This window comes from Arvicanthis niloticus, chromosome 2 (assembly GCF_011762505.2).
Source record: "Arvicanthis niloticus isolate mArvNil1 chromosome 2, mArvNil1.pat.X, whole genome shotgun sequence".
Lineage (NCBI taxonomy): Eukaryota > Metazoa > Chordata > Mammalia > Rodentia > Muridae > Arvicanthis > Arvicanthis niloticus.
Window position 1 is genome coordinate 116,824,062 of NC_047659.1, and position 20,587 is coordinate 116,844,648.

Consider the following 20,587-nt stretch of genomic DNA (forward strand, 5'->3'; position numbering starts at 1 on the left):
TATAGCTAGGTCCTCAGGTAATGCTATGCCCAGTTTTCTGAGGAACTGCCAGACTGGTTTCCACAGTGGTTGTACCAGCTTGTAATCCCACCAACATTGGAGGAGTGTTTCTCTTTCTCCACATCCTTGCCAGCATCTGCTATCACCTGAGTTTTTGACTAATGTGTCAGAATGTGTGAGGTGGAATCTCAAGGTTGTTTTGATGTGCATTTCCCTGATGACTAAGGATATTGAACATTTCTTTAGGTGCTTCTCGGCCATTTGAGTTTTTTCAGTTGAGAATCCTTTGTTTTCCTCTACCCCATTTTTTAATAGGGTTATTTGGTTGTCTGGAGTCTAATTTCTTGAGTTCTTTGTATATATTGGATATTGGCCCTCTATCGGATGGATATAGGATTGGTAATGATCTTTTTCCAATCTGTTGGTTGCTGTTTTGTCCTATTGACAGTGTCCTTTGCCTTACAGAAGCTTTGCAATTTTATGAGGTCTCATTTGCCAATTGTCTCATTCTTTATCTTAGAGCATAAACCATTGGTGTTCTGTTCAGGAACTTTTCCCCTGTGCCAAGATGTTCGAGTTCTTCCCCACCTTCTCTTCTATTAATATCAGTATATTTGGTTTTATGTGAAGGTTCTTTATCCACTTGGACTTGAGCTTTGTACAAGGGGATAAGAATGGATTGATTTGCATTCTTCTACATGCTGACCTCCAGTTGAACCAGCACCATTTGTTGAAAATGTTGTCCTTCAGGGGTTTTCTTGGGAGGGGAAATGGGGAAAGTGGATGGCATCTTAAATGTAAATAAAATAAAATAAGAAAAAAAAAAAAAGAAAGAAAATGTTGTCCTTTTTCCACTGTATAGTTTTAGCTCCTTTGTCAAAGATCAAGTGACCATAGGTGTGTAGGTTCATTTCTGGATCTTCAATTCTATTCCATTGATCTTCCTGCATTTCTCTGTAGCATTACCTTGCAGTTTTTATCACTACTGCTCTGTAGTACAGTTTGAGGTCAGGGATGGTGATTCCCCCAGAAGTTCTTTTATTATTGAAAATAGTTCTCTCGATATCCTGGGTTTTTTGTTATTCCAAATAAATTTACAAATTGCTCTATCTCTATGAAGAATTGAGTTGGAATTTTGATGGGGATTTCATTAAATCTGTAGATTGCTTTTGTCACGATGGCCATTTTTACTATATTAATCCTGCCAATCCATGAGCATGGGAGATCTTTCCATCTTCTGAAATCCTCAATTTCTTTCTTCAAAGACTTGAAGTTCTTGTCATACAGATCTGTTACTTGCTTGGTTAGATTCACACCAAGGTATTTTATATTATTTGTGACTGTTGTGAAGGGTGTCATTTCTCAAATTTCTAAGTAGAGGAAGGCTACTGATTTGTTTGAGTTGATTTTATATCCAGCCACTTTGCTTAAGTTGTTTGTCATGTTTAGGAGTTCTCTGGTGGAGGTTTTGGGGTCACTTAAGTATACTATCATATCATCTGCAAATAGTGATATTTTGACTTCTTCCTTTTCTGTTTGTATCCCTTTGACTTTCTTTTGTTGTCTAATTGGTCTGGTTTCCAGTACTATATTGAATAGGTAGGGAGAGTGTTGGCAGCCTTGTCTAGTCCCTGATCTTAGTGGGATTGCTTCAAGTTTCTCTCCATTTAGTTTGATGTTGGCTATTGGCTTGTTGTATATTGCTTTTACTATGTTTAAGTATAGGCCTTGAATTCCTGATCTTTCCAAGACTTTTGCCATGAAGGGGTGTTGAATTTTGTCAAATGCTTCTCAGCATTTAGTGATATGATAATGTGTTTTTTTTTCTTTGAGTTTGTTTATATAGTGGATTATATTGGTGGATTTCCATATATTGAACCATCCCTGCATTCCTGGAATTAAAGCCTACTTGATCGTGATGGATGATTGTTTTGATGTGTTCTTGGATTCGATTTGTGAGAATTTTATTGAGTATTTTTTGCAGCGATATTCATAAAAGAGATTGGTCTGAAGTTTTCTTTCTTGATTTCAGTAATTTATTGTTTAATACTGGTGCTCAGGATAGTCAAAGTAGAACTGTGCTTCTATACAGAAATGATTGTGGTTTTTGGCAATTGTTTCATTTATATTTTTCTGTAAAACAGTAGTGTTAGAGTAGAGGCTAGTTCTGTGACTCCTTCTGGTTTTGGTAGGTGGTTTGGGAGGATAGTGTGTTCTTTGCTGTTACTTTGTTAAAGTTTGAGACTTATCCAAAAGTTCTTAATGGAGAATGACTTGATGTTCTTGGCCAGTTTTGATTTTTAAAAAGTGTTCTTTGGTTTATTCTTGTTCTTTGAATAAAATATCTAAGTGTTTTAGAAAATAAAAATACAAAACAAAATACATTTTTTTTGGGTAACAATATATGGGCTGGAGAGATCAGAGGTTAAGAGCATGGGCTGCTCCTGCAGAGGACTGACCTGGGTTTGAATCCCAGTACTTACATGGCAGCTAGCAGCCAGTCTGTAACTCCAATTCCAGGTGATCCAGTGCTTGTGGGCGTGAGACATGCATGTGGTATTTAATCCTACATTCAGGTACATAAACATAAAATGTAATTGTATATTTTCAATGTTAGTGATAAGTGACTCCTTATAGGTTATACCAAAACATAAGTGAGAAGGTATAAAGAGAGACAATGCAGAAATAAATCTGTCTCCTAGTAAGACATCAGGACTTAGTTGAAAGAGGAATAAGACAAACAAGGATAGAGAGAAAAGTTATGTACAAAACCTTTGCTCACTTCCTAGATTATTTTATGCCTTATTAACATCTAAAATAACTGTCACTCTAAGAATGACTTAATAACTCATACCATTTAATATATTAATAAGAACTTTTGAAATACAAAATATATTCAATATTTTCTAAGAACATACTTTTAGAATTATTGCATAATTAAAGCAAATATGAAAAGCAATATTAAAATTGGCACAGACAAGTATCATGTATTTGCTCAATGAATGATTATCCTCTTAAAAATATATTTTCATAATGTACTTTTCAGAGTCAGTATTTGGGTTTTGTTTCTGATGTAAGACATTAAATATAAATTGATTTATTTTGGGAATCAGTAGACAGTCTATAGTCAGAGATGTATTAATTAAACATAAAATTACTTTACCTGCCATAGGTTATGGGAAGCTGGTTGGAAGCAACGATACTACAAGAACAAATTTGATGTAGATGCAGCTGATGAGAAATTCCGACGTAAGGTTGTTCAGTCCTATGTTGAAGGACTCTGCTGGGTTCTTCGATACTATTACCAGGTATCAAAAGAAGTTTTCCTCCTAAGTTTTTGGCTAATTATTTTAGAAAACCAGTAATTTCTATAATTGTACCTAATATTGAATATCCTTAGATAAAATCGACACTTGTGGTATTAAACTTTCTACTAAAAATTATTACCATAAATTATATTTGTAAAGACTTGGAAGTTCCTTAGCAATTAGTCTATCAACAAAACTTGGCTCTGTTGTGTTAAAGGATTTTAAGGATCATAGTGTTTGAGTTGGTCTTTAATATTATTAAAATTTAACCAGGTTTTGGTTTGTATGTTTGTTTGTTTAAAGAGTTTAAAACTAATTGAGCATTTGACAGTCACTGAGTAAAGAAAGGATGCAGTGTGTTGTGTACCAATAACAATTTGAAAGGAATTTGATTGTAACAATTCTTCTATAATACTATGATTTTATATGAGATGAATATTAATTGAACTGGTCTGTGAAGACCCCCATACTTGGGAGACCCTTCCTCAAGTCTCAGGAAATCACAACCACCCAAAGATCACAAGAAACCATACCTGGATGCAATCAGCAGAGGTTTATTAGGGAAGCTGGCCGGCCAAGGTCAAACCACAAGCTCTCTCTCAAGAGCAAGGTTTGGCCTCGAGTGGCGGGCTAAGGGGTCTTTTAAAGAGGAAAACTGCAAACCAGGGGAGTGAGGACAGGATGAGGGGTTGCCAAGGATACATACCATAAGAATATCGAAACATTCCAGAGAAACCCACCCTGAATGGTTAATAGCCATGGAAATTACTCAGTACACTCATTCTTCTCAAAAATGCGATTTTACCATATCACTGCCCTACCCTGTCAACTGTCTATTAACTATTTCTCACTAGCTCCACCCGTAGAGCCACAGCCCTGTCATTGTGTTTTTACCACCCGAATGACTTTCATTCTTTACAGCCAATTCCTGAAACTGGCCTGGCTTGTTTCAGAGAAAAGTTCCATGTCCCTAAAAGAACTTAAAAGGCATCTATATATGTATATATTCTATACAAATGATTTTTATAATTTTTCATTCTTCATCTGTATCTGACTTGAACCTTTTATCAAGATGCCAGGTTGGTGACAGATGAGGTAGACACACAGAAGATTGTAACACTGATGGACAGGATCTGGTTTCATCTTAAAGACAATAAACTTAAGTTTGGTGTCACCTGGGGATAGGTGAATTGGGTCAGTGTCTCCAGTGCACTGAGTAGTGGTGGAAAGATCTTGTTTTACAGCACACTAGAAAGGATTCTCTTTGTCCATGAGCATTACTTGCTTTTGTTTTGCTTTTAGTGTATTTGTAGTCAAGAGAAAGTTGCCACGTGGCAATATAATAGTAAATGTTGGCTGTTTGATTCTCAACTACTGTTGATGTTCTCAACTACTACTACTGTTACTGTTCAGTAAATATCAGGTGAAAACTGTGTTTGGTTTTATTTGATGACAGAAGCTCTGAGATTGGAAAGAAATGTCATCAAATATATTTTAAGGATAAATATCTTAATGAATTTGTATTTGTAAGTATAAAGTTTGATATTAACTATTGATTATTCAAGAAAGTTTATAATATTTTTAAATAAAGGGACCACTGATATGAAGCAGTTAAACAATATTTTGAACTCAGAAAAATTAATGTAGAGTACATGCCAGAAATCATATTTTGCAAATAAGATATTATAAACTGATAGTCATAGCCTAATTTTTTTTTTTACCATGTTCATCATTAAGAGTATTTTGCTTTTAATTGTCATTAATGATTTTAGGGCTGTGCTTCCTGGAAGTGGTATTATCCATTCCATTATGCACCATTTGCCTCAGACTTTGAAGGTATTGCAGACATGTCTTCTGATTTTGAAAAGGGCACAAAACCGGTAAGCTTCAAGTTGATGAAAAAGTAGGAATTTGATTTTGATAATAATTTGGAGTCTTAAACCTTTCCCTCTCTTGCAGTTTAAACCACTGGAACAACTAATGGGGGTTTTTCCAGCTGCAAGTGGTAACTTTCTACCTCCAACATGGCGGAAGCTCATGAGTGACCCTGTAAGTCTTAGTGTTTTCAAGTATGTTAGTAACATTAGTCAGAGTTGACTTTACATGTCATAGTTCTAAAAAGCTGAAATACAGAATGTGTTCTATATACTTTTCACTGTATAATGTGGTATCCTGTATTTTTCTTTGCCTCTGCGTTTCCTACCCAGTAAATAAAACTGATTTGTTTTCAATCTACATGCTATTATTTTGAGACGGGATACTTTGTGGAACAGGAGGAGCCCTGGAACACCCATCCCCCCACCCCCCCAGTTCAAGGCTGGCTTTGAACTCACAGAGATTCACCTCTGACACCCCAGTACTAGAATTAAAGTTGTGAGTTAATCACATCCTGTATAACAATTTTTCTTTGTTTTAGCCCTGTAACAACTTCAAACATTCTATCTGACTTACCTAAAATTAACTCTAAACTTGTTCTTTTGTGCTGGTTAAATATTGAGACCCAGCCTGGAAGTAGGGAATGTTGAGTAATTAAACCCTTCACTGCCTGCATATAGTTCATAAACTCCTTTTTTGTTTGTTTGTTTGTTTGTTTAAAGTTATTTCATGTTTTTGAGACAAGGAATCTTTGTTTTTGATTCTTCTGCTTTCTTCCTCAAACAGGATTCCAGTATAATTGACTTCTATCCTGAAGATTTTGCTATTGACTTGAATGGGAAGAAGTATGCATGGCAAGGTAAAATTTAGATACTCCTTTTTTGTTGTTGTTTGTTTGCTTTGGGGGGCTTGGGGGGGGGTTTCCTCTGTGTGTCCCTGGCTGTCCTAGAACTCTTCATTGGATCAGGCTGTCTTCAGACACAGATCTGCCTACCTCTGTCCTCTGAGTTCTGGGACTAAAGGTGTGCACCACCATCATCTTGTTTGTTTACAGTTTTTAATAAAGCTGATCAATCATGACTTACAGGATAAAAGAATTCTGGAAACCATATTTTCATAATTTTATGTGAAAAGTAGATCTAAATATTAATCCGTGATCGTCAGTGATCAACAATAATAATTCTAATAGTAAAAGATAGTAACTTACTGAAATTGGTTAAAATTGCAGGTCTAGTGTTCTTTGTGACTTTTTCTTCAAGCAGTAACCCACTGCTACCTTTCAAAACTGCTAAGAAACACAGTCATGCCTGCTTGGGGTTATGGAAACTAGTAAAAAGTATAGTAGAAACTTAACAGTTGGCATTTTCTTATTTGCCTGTTTTTTATACTCCTTGTGTGAATGAATAGATTATGTAGAAAAGTCAATTTAAAAATTCACACTAAATTTAAGATGTTAGTCACTAATCAACAAAAGTTGGTTATTGAATATAACTCACAGAAAAAGAAAACCAACCTCGCTTACCAAATTCTTCTCTGACACACTTTCTTGTGCTGTACCCTTTTTTAGGATACTAAGCTCAGAACTGTGAGGCAGAGGGAATATTATCAATTTGCAGATTGAAGGGCTAAGAAGTAGCTCAGTGGAATACCATTTACCTGGCTTACAGAAATGCCTTTGATCCCCAGAAACCTCACAACACTCATCCCCCACCCCACCCATGGAAAAACAACAACAATAACCACAACAAAAACATACTGAGCTACCCTAACCACTATAAACTGATAACTCGCAATAGCTTTAATTTACATTTCCCTGATGAAATGAGCATGTTTTCATGTGCCTTTGGGACACTTATATCTATTTATTACATATTTACTTAAAGGAATATCTATTTAAATCCTTTAGGTCTTGTTGGGTTTTAGTTGTTATATTAAGGTTTATAGTCTTTAAACATTTTATAATGATTTTTGTATATTTTCTTCAATTCTGTGGGTTGTCTTTTCCCTTTGTAATGGTGTTTGTTAATGTCAGAAACGGTTACATTTTGGTGCTCTGCTTTATCTATTTTGCTTGTCTTTGTGTATCCAGGAGATCATTTGCCGAGTCTTATATTATGAACCTTTGCCTTAGTTTCTAAAACTTTTTATAATTTTTGCTTTATATTTTAGTTTTCAATCTTCTTTTGGCTTAATATTTGTATATGATATAAGATAAAGATCCAGTCTCATTCATTCATATGTGGATATCTACTTTTCTATGAACCAGCTGTTCAAAAGGCTTTTTCCTGTTGCATAGTCTTGGTACTCATTGTTGCAAATCATGTGGTTATTTTTGAGACTACTAATTTAGTCTTTATGTCTGATCTCTATCCCAGTACCGTACTGTACTTTTTAATGATTTACATGTTTTATGAAGTCAGAAACTATTCTTGTTCAGTAAGCAGTCAAGATTTATTCTGGTAAATATTATTTTGGTGGGTTTTTTACTGCACTTAGACCATATAGTTTCCAAATAAAAGACGATGACCTTAGATTTATAACAAGCCTTAAAGCACTAGAGCTGGGCAGATTATCAACCCTTTATTGCCATTTTGTCTACTTCCCTTTCAAAATCCCTGAGATATTTTTTAACATGTTTCACCAGGGCTACTTCTGCTCTAACAGGCTGGCGTTGATAGTCATGGTCTCGCAATCTACCTACCCCATAGTGCCTTCTTCTTCCTCTCCTTTCTCGTGGTCCCTGCCTGAAACCCTGTACCCAGAAACCTTTGCTCCACCCCTTCTCTTCTGCCTAGTCCAGGCTGTAGACATCTTTTTATTAACCAGTCAGGGATGACTTGAAGGCAAGTTGATACAACAAAAGCTGGTATATGTGAGGATATCCTCATTCTTGAGGATCTCCTTGTTGGGGGGCCAACCAGATCTTAGGGTACAGAATATAGCATTTGAATACAAGCAGCATCAGACCAGTCCTCTACAAGGATTTTTCCAGGGTATTTTGGGTCTGTATCAATTACTTAGCACTGTGACAAAATCCTTGACAAAAGCAGCCTAAGAAAGGAAGGGTATATTGTGGCTCATTCCTTCAGGGACTGAGCCTAGCCCAGGGGAGGGCATGGGAAACCAGGGGGAACCAGCTATCTGGTTACTATCTTTAAAGTCAGAAAGCAGAAGATGGCCAGCTCTTCTTCTTGTTATTGGGGACTCCTGCCAGGAAGAGAGAGCTTGACATATTCAGGGAGATTCTTCCCTCCTCAGTGGAAACACCTTTACAAACATACTCAAAGGGGTATCTCCCAGGAGGCCCCAAAGCCAGTCAAGTTGATGGTGAAGATTAACTATCACAGGGTCTCTTGGAAAGTTTATGTTTTTAGCATGGCTTAAATGTCAGTTTCTTACATTTTTTATTTATTTTTTATGTATCAAATTACATTAATATTTTCAGTTATACTCCACACATAGTACAAAAATGTCAAATTTAGTACTATTAAGAAATATAGTTTAAAACTTACTGGAAGTAATGTTAATTACTTGGGTTGATTATACCTTAAAATGATAGGAAGAAAAATGCAGCTGATCACTTTTTAAAAAAACAAAAACATTTTTGAAAACATATGTGTGTGTGTGTGTGTGTACGTATATGTGTGTGTATATATATATATATATATATAATTTAATAGCAATATTGTGGTTTTATACACAATATTGTTGCATGTGTAATAGTTTTGATTTCTTTATGTTTTATATGTGAACAGACAACTTAGGTAATTTTATCAAAGTTTCGTAATGGCAAAACCAAGATCTGAACCTAGGGAGTCTGATTGCTAGAAGAGCTCTCTCTTTTTTGTTTGTTTGTTTGGTTTTTTTTGTTGTTGTTTTGTTTTTTGTTTTTGTTTTTTCGAGACAGGGTTTCTCTGTGTAGCCCTGGCTGTCCTGGAACTCACTCTGTAGACCAGGCTGGCCTCGAACTCAGAAATCCACCTGCCTCTGCCTCCCAAGTGCTGGGATTACAGGCATGCACCACCACTACCCGGCTAGAAAGAGCTCTCTTGAAGTGACTGTTACCTGACAATAACCACTGCCTGAGCAGGTTTGGGATGAATGAGAGGATCAGACGAGGTATTGTGTGGACTACAGTGGTCAAGGATGAGTTACCTGTTCTCGTGTTTACTGCCAGCACACTACTGTTAACCATTTCTTTCTGCTCCAGGCAACAAAGGTGATTTGTTCCTTGGTGATTTTATTACTGTCAGTGGCACTGCAAGCTGTTTGCTGATTAGATACATCTTCTGGAATTAATATTGTAGAAAAGTTTTGTTATAGGAGAGTCTTAACAGAGTTGTCTTTAAATCCTAAGTCAACTAGGTAGAAAATAAAAGATAAATAATGATTTTGGGTATTTGTTGGTATATTTCTCCCGAGTGTATGACTGAATAAAATTTGAACAACTCCTTTCCAATAATTGAATTAGCCTTGTGTAGATAACAGATAATGATGATTTTGAGATCATTTCTTTTAGGTGCTGCAAAATTTATACCAGAATTTAGATTCTTACATGGCAATAAAAGCAAATGCTTCTTTACTGAGAAAATAACAGTAACAAAGTTAGTAATGTCTGCTTTGGAGTCTTTTCATTTTTTTAAATTTTCAAATACAGTAGTTTGGGGTGGTGCTTTTTAAAGAATTGTTTAGTTATATTTCTCATTTGTTGTTGTTACTTATCTTTAAGTTTTATTTACCCTAAATACTATTTTTTCTGTATTCCAGGAGAACAAAGATGTGATTCAGTAACTTTTTTTAGTATTATAATAGACACTATATTAATGATAAGCTTCCCTGAAAATGGTAACTGTAGGCTCAAGTGAAATATGTCTTTAATTCAGCACACTTGGGGGTCCATTCCAGCCCCCACATGAACAGTCTATTCTTTTCCCAACTAGTAGTAAGTTATTTAGGCAATGCTCCAAAGAATGTCTGCATACAAATTAATCAGATTAATTATAAGCAGTGTTATGGAAGCTTAGAAATTAAAGGGTCCTTTCATGTAGTCCAGGAATAGAATTCCTGGGCATGTTAGGTAAATGACATCATTTTACAAAGAATCAGGGAGGACCAAAGGACAGACTCAAGCTTAAATAAGATGAGCTAATAGTTGGCCTGAGGGCATTAGTAAGATGATAGCATTGTAAGTATGAAAAATATGGGGACATTTTTGTCATTAACATCACATATGAAAATATTTACCTCTGAGTTTTGGCTACATGACAGAGTTCAGTTCCAAATGTCTTTGTGTCAACAGAGATACTTTACTAGAATGTTCATTTGAACCAATGAATTGAAATCAGGTGATTCTAATGGTCAGATGGTTGTTTTCTTCAGGTGTTGCTCTGTTGCCATTTGTGGATGAGCGAAGGCTGAGAGCGGCTCTAGAAGAGGTGTACCCAGACCTCACTCCAGAAGAGAGTAAGTCACATCCCTCACTTGGTCAATGTGGAGTCTGTCCAACATAGACTTCATTTCTGTATAAAATTATACTTTTTTCCATTTGGAAATGTTCTCATATAGGAGGCATAAATTATTGATTTATTTTTTTATAGTAGACATTAACTTTGCTTCTTAACTATTATCTATTAATTGAGTACTAAATAATTGTCATTTTTAAATTAAAAAGTATTTACTAAATTTATTAAAGATTAACAGTTCATCTGGGCTTTGGTGGCACAGTCCTGTTATTCCACCACTGAGGGGACTAAGGCAAGAGGATTGCTGGAAGTTCAAGTTCGGCTTGGGCTACAGGATGAGCCTCTCAAAAAAAAGTTGCAGTTCAAGAATATCTCTTGAGGTATTCTAAGCAAGTGGACCTAGAAACAAGTAGGCATCATGTCTAACAATACACATTTTAAGCCAAAAATAGTGGAAACATGAAGGTGCTCACTTCATGCTGATTAAAGAACAATCATCAAGAGGATGTTAGTATTCTAAACTCTACCACAAGTGCATCATCCGGTTTGATGAGACAAGCACTGCTAGAGATAAGGTCGCAGATGAGCCCTAGCAATCCTCACAAACATACCTGAATTAAATGACATCATGGACCAAACAGACTAAGCAGATAATTCAGAGGACATTGATTCCATCCAGACTACAGAATACACTTACTTCTTAGCAGACCATGGAACTATCTTTAAAGTAGATGATATATTAGGATACAAACCAAGTCTTCATAAATAAAGGGAGATAGAAATAATTTCTTGTATTTTGTCCGATCTTTCAGGAATAAGACTATAAATCAACAGTAAGAGAAACCCTAGAGCATCCATAAACTTGTGGAGATTAAACAAGAAATCTCAGAACAATGACTGGTCCTTGAAGAAACTAAGAAGGAAATAAACATTCCTAGGTTAATTAAAAAAAAAGAATCCCCTTTGACTTTTTGATTCTTAATGACATCCACACACAAACATACTACTGCCTCTTAGGAAGGCATTCCTCATTCTCTCCATCTGCTTTCTTCCTATTATCATTCAAAGGATTAACTTTTCTTGAAAGAGTTGGGTAAAACAAGCATTTACTCCTAGAGGGCTAACTTGAAATGTTATTCTGCATAAAAAGTAGCATTTTATAATTATAGCAGAGTCTTTAGATTGTGGAAATTGTCAAGCTGAACTCAGTTTTGAAAATTTTATATAGTATCAATATAACAAATTTAAGAAACTGTTGATTCATCTCTGTTGCTGTTTGTATTTCCTTAGAGAATGTTTATGTCTTAAGCAAAAAGTCAACTACTTTATAACTAAGAAAGTCTTGTCCTTTTTCTTGCAATGTGTCCAAGTGTGTCTCAGCATTGACCTCTTTCTTAAGGTTACTCATTGTCAACTCATTTCAGATAGTATTTCTTCCATAAAGCCACACATCATACATTTAAGTTTGTTACTTATAAATTGCTTTTCTTCAATGTTGTGCTGAATTAGTTTTAGGATATAGATGCTTTCTTTTGTTATAGCTTTATAAAGATAAGTCTTATTAGATGTGATTGCTTGACTGTGGTTTTTTTATTTAGACAGGAGAAATAGTCTTGGAGGTGATGTTTTGTTTGTGGGAAAACTTCATCCACTACACGACTTTATTTTAGATCTGTACCAGACAGGCTCCACAGAGGTACGGTATTAGTTTGTTTAATAATTAGGAATATTCAAGTTATACAAGTTAGAGGTTTTGTGTGTATGTGTGTGTGTTATAATTTACTGTTAACTTCTTTATGTATGAAATTTTGTAACATTAAGTATATTTATGGTATTGTACAGCTAGCCCCACTGTCCATCTGCAGAACTTTTTCTTTTACCTACACAGAAATTCTACCCATTAGACAGTATTAAACAGCATCTCTTCATTTTGTGGTCCCACGGAGCCAAGTATTTATCTATGAGTTAGCTTATTTTTGGTTCCTCATGTAACAGGACTCCACTGGTATGGATCCTCATTGTTGCCGCATTTCACTTGGCATGATAAAGTTCATCCATGTTGTAGGCATGACCAAAATGTCATTTCTTTATATGACTGATTAATTTTCAATAAGAAGCAAATGCCATGCTGTTGTATATCAGTTCACCTGCTGATATATCTTCAGTTTGTTTGCTCCTTCACCTTAATTTGGCTCTTCTGAATTATAATCCTAACTTACATGAACTTAAGAGAAGGTGTACAAATTTCTACTGTGTTGCATCCTTGTGGTCCATTTGTTTGGTTATGTTATAGAAATGTGTTTTTTCACAGCCAGTTGATGTGCCACCTGAATTATGTCACGGGATTCAAGGGAAGTTTTCATTGGATGAAGAAGCCATTCTTCCAGACCAGTAAGTACCCACTTGAATATGAGTGAAACACCTAGAACAAAGCTTAGTTAGCTTTTCTTGTGTGTTATCTTATTTTCTAGTAATATTACTGTGAAAGTTATACTTACAACAAATTCTGCTGAACTTAAAATAAGGATATGGTTTCCAAGGCCAGCTTGAGCATCTATCAGCTTCTCTGCTTTCTGTAGGGCTTTCTGGGTTCCTGAAACTACAGTACCTGCACAGTCAGAGCTGGTGTCATTGCTACTCCTATTCCACTTGCTTTTTCCATTCTTTTCTTGAATACAGTGTTTTCAGAGGCAAGATATGGGATAAGAAGCAGAAAAGACTACTGAAATAAATAAGCCAGATTTTTAGATTTTTTAAAATGTAACAATGAAATTTTTATTTCTTTTAGTTAGGCATCATAAAATAAAGTTGTTTCACATTGACGTATTAATGTGAATTTAGTGCGTCAAAAATTTTTAATAGTTATAGTCAGCATAAAAATACTTCAAAGTCTTTTATAATTTTTCTCTCTCCATTTTGTGTGTGTGTGTGTACACATACATTCATTTGTATAGAAACTAGACAGCTATATTGGATTCCTTTCTCATTTACTCTCTACCTTTTTATTTAGTTTTCTTTTTTGAAATATATTATCTCTCTCTGATCCTGGAGCTGTCATATTGGCTACACCGGCTGGCCAGCAAGTATCTGAGATCCTTCTGTTTCTACTTTCTCAGCCCTAGTATTACAAGGACAGATTGCTCTGTTCAGTTCTTACATGGTGCTGGGGATTAGAGCTCAGGTCTTCATATTATCTAGCAGTTTACTGACTGAGTCATTTCCCCAGCTCCACTGAATAATTTTCAAGAATGTAAAAGACTTCTAAGACATAAATTTTTAGATAGGCACATATTTAAAGGGGGACTTATTAATCATAGAGTGTGTTGGGTTTCTCAAAGTGGCTACAATATAGTATCATATATATGATATAGCATCATAATATTGCAAATGGTAGTTTGTGAGAGAGATTGATACTGAGACATCATCATAACTTTTTTGTTAATCTGTTTATTGACTTCTTGTGGTTTACAGTTGTATTTCTCTGGTTACTAGTGAGATTGGCCTTTTCTAACTTTTTTTTTTGTCCTTTTTACTCATGAATTCTTATCTATGGGTGTGAGTGTACATAATTGTGCAGGCCTGAAGAAGGCATCAGAATATCTAACCTGGAATTCTAGGAGGTTGTGAGCCTTTTAACATGGGTGCTGACAACTAAACTTGCGTTATTCAAAAGATCAGTGTTTCCTCTTAACTGCTGAGCCCTTTCTCCAGTTCCCATTCAACTTTTATTATTATTATTGGCGATCTCTTCATTCCCTCGTTGGATTGATCAGGGATGGGGAGGTGTCTTCAGCTGTTCTGTTTTACAGATTCTAATAGAAACCCTTGCCCGTAATTGCTTTCGCTTAAAATAAACTGGATAATCCTATAAAGGTATATTGTTTTTATTAGTACATTTTAATGATTTATTTTTTTCAAAAGCTTGACAAACAACATGTCTTACTTGCCCACAGAGTTTCAGTGTGCACACGGGTGATTTTTTTCTCGTTTCTCTTTAGAACAGTATGTTCCCCTGTGCCCATGTTACGGGACCTGACACAGAACACTGCAGTCAGGTAAGTTTTCTAGAATTCAGAGCATTCATCCAGGGCACAGCTTAGAATTTACAAGTGAATTTTAACAGATCTTTAATTTACAAGGAAATGGCAGTGTTAATTCACAGTTCTTTGAGATTGAGAGTCCTTGTGTTGCAGACCTCAGAGCAGAGCCTCTTGACTTTAAATTATGTATATTGTTAAGGTTACTGATTTAACAAGCATGCTTATCTGTTTTCTGGTTTCCCCTGACAACCTCTGATTCTTTCAGGATTAGAAAAGTGGGAGGTAGAAATGGGGTTTGAGAGTAGCCTGTCATACAGAAGCAGACAGACCTTTATGCCCCAGTGGCTCACACTGTTTTACTTGTTATAATTACTACTATAATTGTGGTTCTGCAGAATTAGAAAATAAAAATATTATGTAGTGTATTTTACTTAAGATTATCTGGGAAATTTATCTCTTTCTTTAGCATCTTCCATTGAGTAAAAAGTAACATAATTTAACTGCTGTAAATAAAAGTCAGCACTCTTCTTTTTGTTTTGGTATAATTGCAAATCTTGTTGCCAGAATGTATGCTGTTATCATCTAGGCAAGACTAAAGCAAATACATTTAAGGATTTGGTAAATACATGATAATTATTAATCTTTCTCCCTGACCCATTGTTAAAATTGCTTATACTTTCAGGAAATACTTTAGATTTTAATTAAAATTTCTCATTGCAAAATGTAACCAGTTTAATTGCTGGCCTAAATGGATTTAATTAGTAGCTAATTGCCATTCTAAAAGGTCATGTGTTTGTGTGTGTGTGTGTGTGTGTGTGTGTGTGTGTAAGTAAGTAAACACACTTTTTTTCTGTTCCTCTTTATACACTTTGTTCTCATTCTCTGTCTTCGTGTTCTTTTGTTAAGTGTGAAGTGCAGACTTTAAAGCCCTGCTCATAAGCCCATCACAAACAATCTGGCTCTTCCACATTACTTGTGGACACTGCATTAACCTGTGAGATCTCTGCATCTCATTGGTGCTTCAGGCCAGTTAATTACACTAGGGTTTTTTTTTTTTTTTTTCTTGAATTGTCACATTTTTGTTTGTACTAGTTGGGTTTTCTGCATTTTTCAAAGACCTTACTACCTAGCCCTCTAGAAATAGTTAATTCTACTTAAGCTTCTAATTAGGAAAGAGACCTTTTCCCAGAGGAGAGTTACAGATCGGTGGATGAGTACCTGAGTATTTGGGGTGATAGATGCTGCTCTTCTGGTTCATTGTTTCTGAACCTGAAGGATATTATAATGCTTAATATAAGCGAGTTGATTGTGTTCATTAAGTTTACAAAACAAATCATCCAAGATCTAGGTCCAAATTCAGCTATAGTTTGAAAGTTTAACTTCAAACATGGAACTTTTTTGAGTTAATTTTTATCTTTCAATGTAATTTTCAGCATTTTTTTTCTGAGAGATGGTTTTGAGACTTTGATCCAGTTTTCTGCAATGGTGTGTGTGTGTGTGTGTGTGTGTGTGTGTGTGTGTGTGTGTACATGTGAAAATTGCATTTATATTTGTGTGATAAATGAAGATCAAAAAATAGAACCTTCCAGTCAGTGTCTCCTTCCATGCTTGAGGAATTCTTTTCCTCAGATTGACTTTAGATTGGTTCCTGTCATATCTGGTCTTATCTTTAGTATTGAGATGGTGTGTTGTTATTACATAAATTACTAGGGTACTTCAAGTCATCTCTTCAGGAAGGGTTTTTTTTTTTTTTTTTTTTTTTTAAATTGGATTGTGTGTAAATAGAATTTTAAATGTAATGATTACCACAGTATTTATAAGGCTCACAGCTGGCAGATAGGTAACTACAAATCAAAGGCCTGACGGAAGTGGAATACACACACTCAGCAGCAGATTTGATGGTGGCAAACACTGGGGAGGGTTTAGCTGCCTACAGTCCTTTGTAGGACACTGAACTAGATAACCTCTCCTGATAGAATGTCACAATTCTGCAAACTCTTGAAGTGCTTTAAAATGTCAAGTGTATGAATCATCAAAACTTCCCTGTAAGACTAGTTTGTATTGCCATGCTGTTTTAGCATTAATCATAAAGTGTATAGGGAAAGGTAGACTAGAAATGAAGCTCGCCATTTGAGTTTTCTCCTTGCTCTGAAAAGAGCTGCTGCCATTCTTAAACAGTAATGTTGAAATAGCATTTGTCAGAATAATTTCTTTTTGTTATTAGTGATCGCAGGGCAGGAGAGAAGGGGGGAGAGGGAGGAGGGTGCACAAGCACATGTATCTGTCAGAGGACAGCTATGTGGAGTTGGGTCTTTTCTTCCACCTTTATGTGGGTTCTAGAGATTCAATTCAGATTGCCAGGTATAAACCAAGTGCCTTTACCCTCTGCACCATTGGACAGCTCCTCAGAATAATGCTTAAAATGAACAAAGTCAGAAGAGATGTCATGCATCTATAGTATCTTATCTGGCCTACAAACAAAAGTGTTTCAAAGATATTTAGGATTTATCCTTTTATTTATTTCACCTGTATCACATTCGTGAAGCAGTTAAAATGAGAGGAATATAACTGGCAAGGAAGGGGTGTGTTATACTCTCAGCTGGGAGGAGGAAACCAATGTTGAATCAGCATGGTTACATCTATGTTAGGTAAAAGCAGGTGAAAATATTCTCAGGTGTATAGTGTTGGATGGACTAGTGTAAATCTGAACATGGTTCTCTGACTCAGCTAAGCAGCCTATTGAGTCTGTAGGCTGGTCTGGTTTAGGTGGTTTTGTTTAAGGCTTTGTGGCAAGGGCCCTATCATAGATCTGGAGCTCTTCTGCCATAGACCGTTTGTATACTGATTTTCTTTTTCCTTGGACTTAAGTGAGGGTCCAGGTGCTCCTCTACTTTTTTTAGTGTTGCTGCTTCCTCTTCCCAGATAAATTGTACATAACTGGTTTTTTGTTTCTGGTTGTGGAGATTGTATATGGTCATCTGTATGTTTCCCTTCAGTGCTCTACCTGAACAATTAAAAATTAATAAGCCTGAGAGAAGTGAAGGAATGTGAAATGTTTGGACCTGTATAAAAGATTATCCATAGCCAGAGCTATAGCAGTAGGTAAATGTGCTTGCCATCAAATCTGGTAGACCGAGTTCAGTTTCTGAAGCTCACGTGGAAGTAGAGAACCAGATAACTCCTACAGGCTGTCTCTGCTCTTCATCCTTGTGCCACGACAGCATGTGTGCTGCTGCATAAATAAACAAATCAATAGATAAAATGTCCTTTTAAAAGGCTTTTGTGCTGTAATAGGTTTTTTTTTTTTTCCTCTTTGGATCTTGCCTAATAGGTTTTATGCTTTAGGAAATTAGTTTATTCTGTGGCTAATGTTACCATAGTGGAAACTACATTTCTAAGAAAAACATCAAAGACCTTAATACACAGTTTTAGAAATTATTTAAAATTGTAAAAGTCTTTAAGAGAAAGACTTTTTTTTATTATGGCTTCAAATATTCAAAGAAAAGAATGATTTCATCTTTAAGATTATCTTTGCCCCTAAATTAGAATGTCAAAATTTACTTTTATTTAGGTACTTTTTCTCTAAATGATTTGTACTTTCTTAAATATAAAAATTATTGTGTGGATGTGGTTCTGAGAGAAACTTGGGGGATTATTATTTTTTTTTTTTTTGGCTTGAAAAATGTTTCCTTCAGAGCATGAGTATGGAAGATGGGCATTTTAATCACTTAAAGGAATGGTACATAAAGTAAATTGCATATTTTTGGTGAATAAGTGAATCTATTTTCCCAAATGTTAGTTTGAGCTCTTAACTAAATCTCATTGTTACTTCAGTAAGGGCATGCTGGTGCATACTTTTATTCCCAGCACTTAGGAGGCAGAGGCAGGCAGATCTCTTTGAGTTAGAGGCCAGCCTGGTCTACAGAGCTTAAGGAAATGATCTTTTGCACCCCAGGACTATTTTCTCTTCCTGCGAGCTTGTTCTTTTGCTGGTTTTCATTTTTTTAGTTTCAGGTCCAAATGCCGAGTGAAGGCTCTTGCCTAAACTGTCTAGGCTTTTTCCAAATGAGAATAAAGACTTGAAGTTTAGACATTTGCTGTGTGTAACTGTAGATAGAACAGTACTAGCTTTGTGTGTTCCTTGGGAGAATTCAGTAAGTACTTACATTATTTTTATAGGGTTTACAGTTCTCACAGATCTTAATTGAGAAGGACAACTTCAATTAAATTAAGTTTTTCTTTGGTCTTGGGAAGAAAACCATGACTCTGTTCACTTTAAAAAATACCTTAATTGAAACATTTGACTTGTGTTTCCTTTGAGTGTACTTCAGGTGATAATTCTTCTTTTTGGGCTGTGCACATCACAATTTAAAAAATTCTCTGTAAATTCAGTATACCACTATATGCACATTTCTTCATCATTATTTGTACAAGGACATCTTAGTGACTGTATCTTGTTTATTGAGAATATTGCTGCAGTAGATGTGGAAATGCAGCAGTCTTTTTGTCTCTTTTAGTTATATACCTGGCAGTGGGATTGATTGCCTTATAGGCATTGTGTCTTTTAGGGTTTTTTTTGTTTGTTTTGTTGTTGTTTTTTGTTTTAGAATTGTAAACTTTCTTCCATAATGGTGCTATAACATACATTCCCACAGACAGTATGTGAGAGTTCCTTTTCCACCCCAAATACTCAGGAAGCTTAGGCAGAAAAAAACAGAAGTTTATGGCGGGTTGTGTATGTAGTGACCAGCAATTAAAACTACTATAAAAGGGAAAATACTTCAGGATTTGAAGTAGGCAAAGATTATTTTTTAAAAATTAGATCCTAAATTCACAGACCACAAAAGCAACACAGCAGCAGTAAAACGAGCCCAAAGAATGGGCTTCCTGCTACCATTTTCAAAAATTAACCAATTTTTAAAATCCCCTTTTTATATCCTCATCAACATTTGTTATTTTTTTTTGTCTTTTTAATAGCTAAGCTGTTATACTGGAGTGGGATGACTTTTGGTTGTTTGATTTCCTTGCTGACTTGTGACTCTGTTTCCCTCAGAAATTGTTGGCCATTTGTCTTATCGTTTGAGAGATATCTAATAGCCTTTAAATTTTAGCGTTTCATTACATATTCTGGGTATTATAACTTCTGTCTGGTTAATAGTCTGCATATACTTACTTCCATTCTATAAATAATCTTTGCCTACTCCAAATCCTGAAGTATTTTTCCTGTTCTAGTAATATTTATAATCTAGTAGTAGTTATAATCACTTGTCATATATTTGTATCTTTTGAGTTAATTTTTTAAGGTGAAACATGGTGTCTAGCTTTTATTTTTCTGCATATGTATATACATTTTCCCAACATTATTTGTTGAGCAATATATATTCTTTATGCCTTTGTCAAAATCAGTTGGCTGTGAAAATACAAATTAATTTCTGGAGTTTTGGCATGGTCTACTGGTTTCTGTGTATATATTTTGAAGTCAAGATCTTTCGTATGTCAGTTTTGTTTGCTTTTAACTCACGATGCTTTATTTGCTGTGGGTCTCATGTTGATTGTGTGATTATTCTTCATAATTTTATGAAGAATGGTATTTGTAGTTTCATGGTTATTGCTTTATATCTTTAAACTGCCTTTGGTAATATGAACATTGTAACAATATTAGTGGCTCAATTTCTTGAGCTTGGGATATATTTCTAGCTTGTGTATCCTCATATGAACTTTTTGTTACTGTTATACAATTTTGATAGCAGATATATTTTACTTGCTTAGTTAAATTAATTCCTAGTTTTTTCTCCTTTAAAATGTTGAATATTGGGGATGATATTGCCTCTAAAAATGCTTTTTATGTGTGTGTGCTTGAATGTTTGTGCAAGTACCTGAGGATGCTACAAGTGGGTGTTGG

The 20,587-nt window shown here is 35.3% G+C and overlaps 1 protein-coding gene across 2 annotated transcripts in view; it reads left to right on the forward strand.

Annotated features, from left to right (window-relative positions):
- Positions 1-20,587, forward strand: part of Xrn2 (5'-3' exoribonuclease 2) — a 69,606-nt gene that overhangs the window by 28,462 nt on the left and 20,557 nt on the right. For both annotated transcript variants that reach the window (XM_034494845.2, XM_076929919.1), the window contains 8 exons: positions 3,173-3,308; positions 5,081-5,188; positions 5,268-5,357; positions 5,970-6,042; positions 10,563-10,646; positions 12,244-12,341; positions 12,957-13,036; positions 14,644-14,700. In XM_034494845.2, the coding sequence (XP_034350736.1) occupies positions 3,173-3,308; positions 5,081-5,188; positions 5,268-5,357; positions 5,970-6,042; positions 10,563-10,646; positions 12,244-12,341; positions 12,957-13,036; positions 14,644-14,700 (726 nt within the window). The remainder of the gene's footprint in view (positions 1-3,172; positions 3,309-5,080; positions 5,189-5,267; positions 5,358-5,969; positions 6,043-10,562; positions 10,647-12,243; positions 12,342-12,956; positions 13,037-14,643; positions 14,701-20,587) is intronic.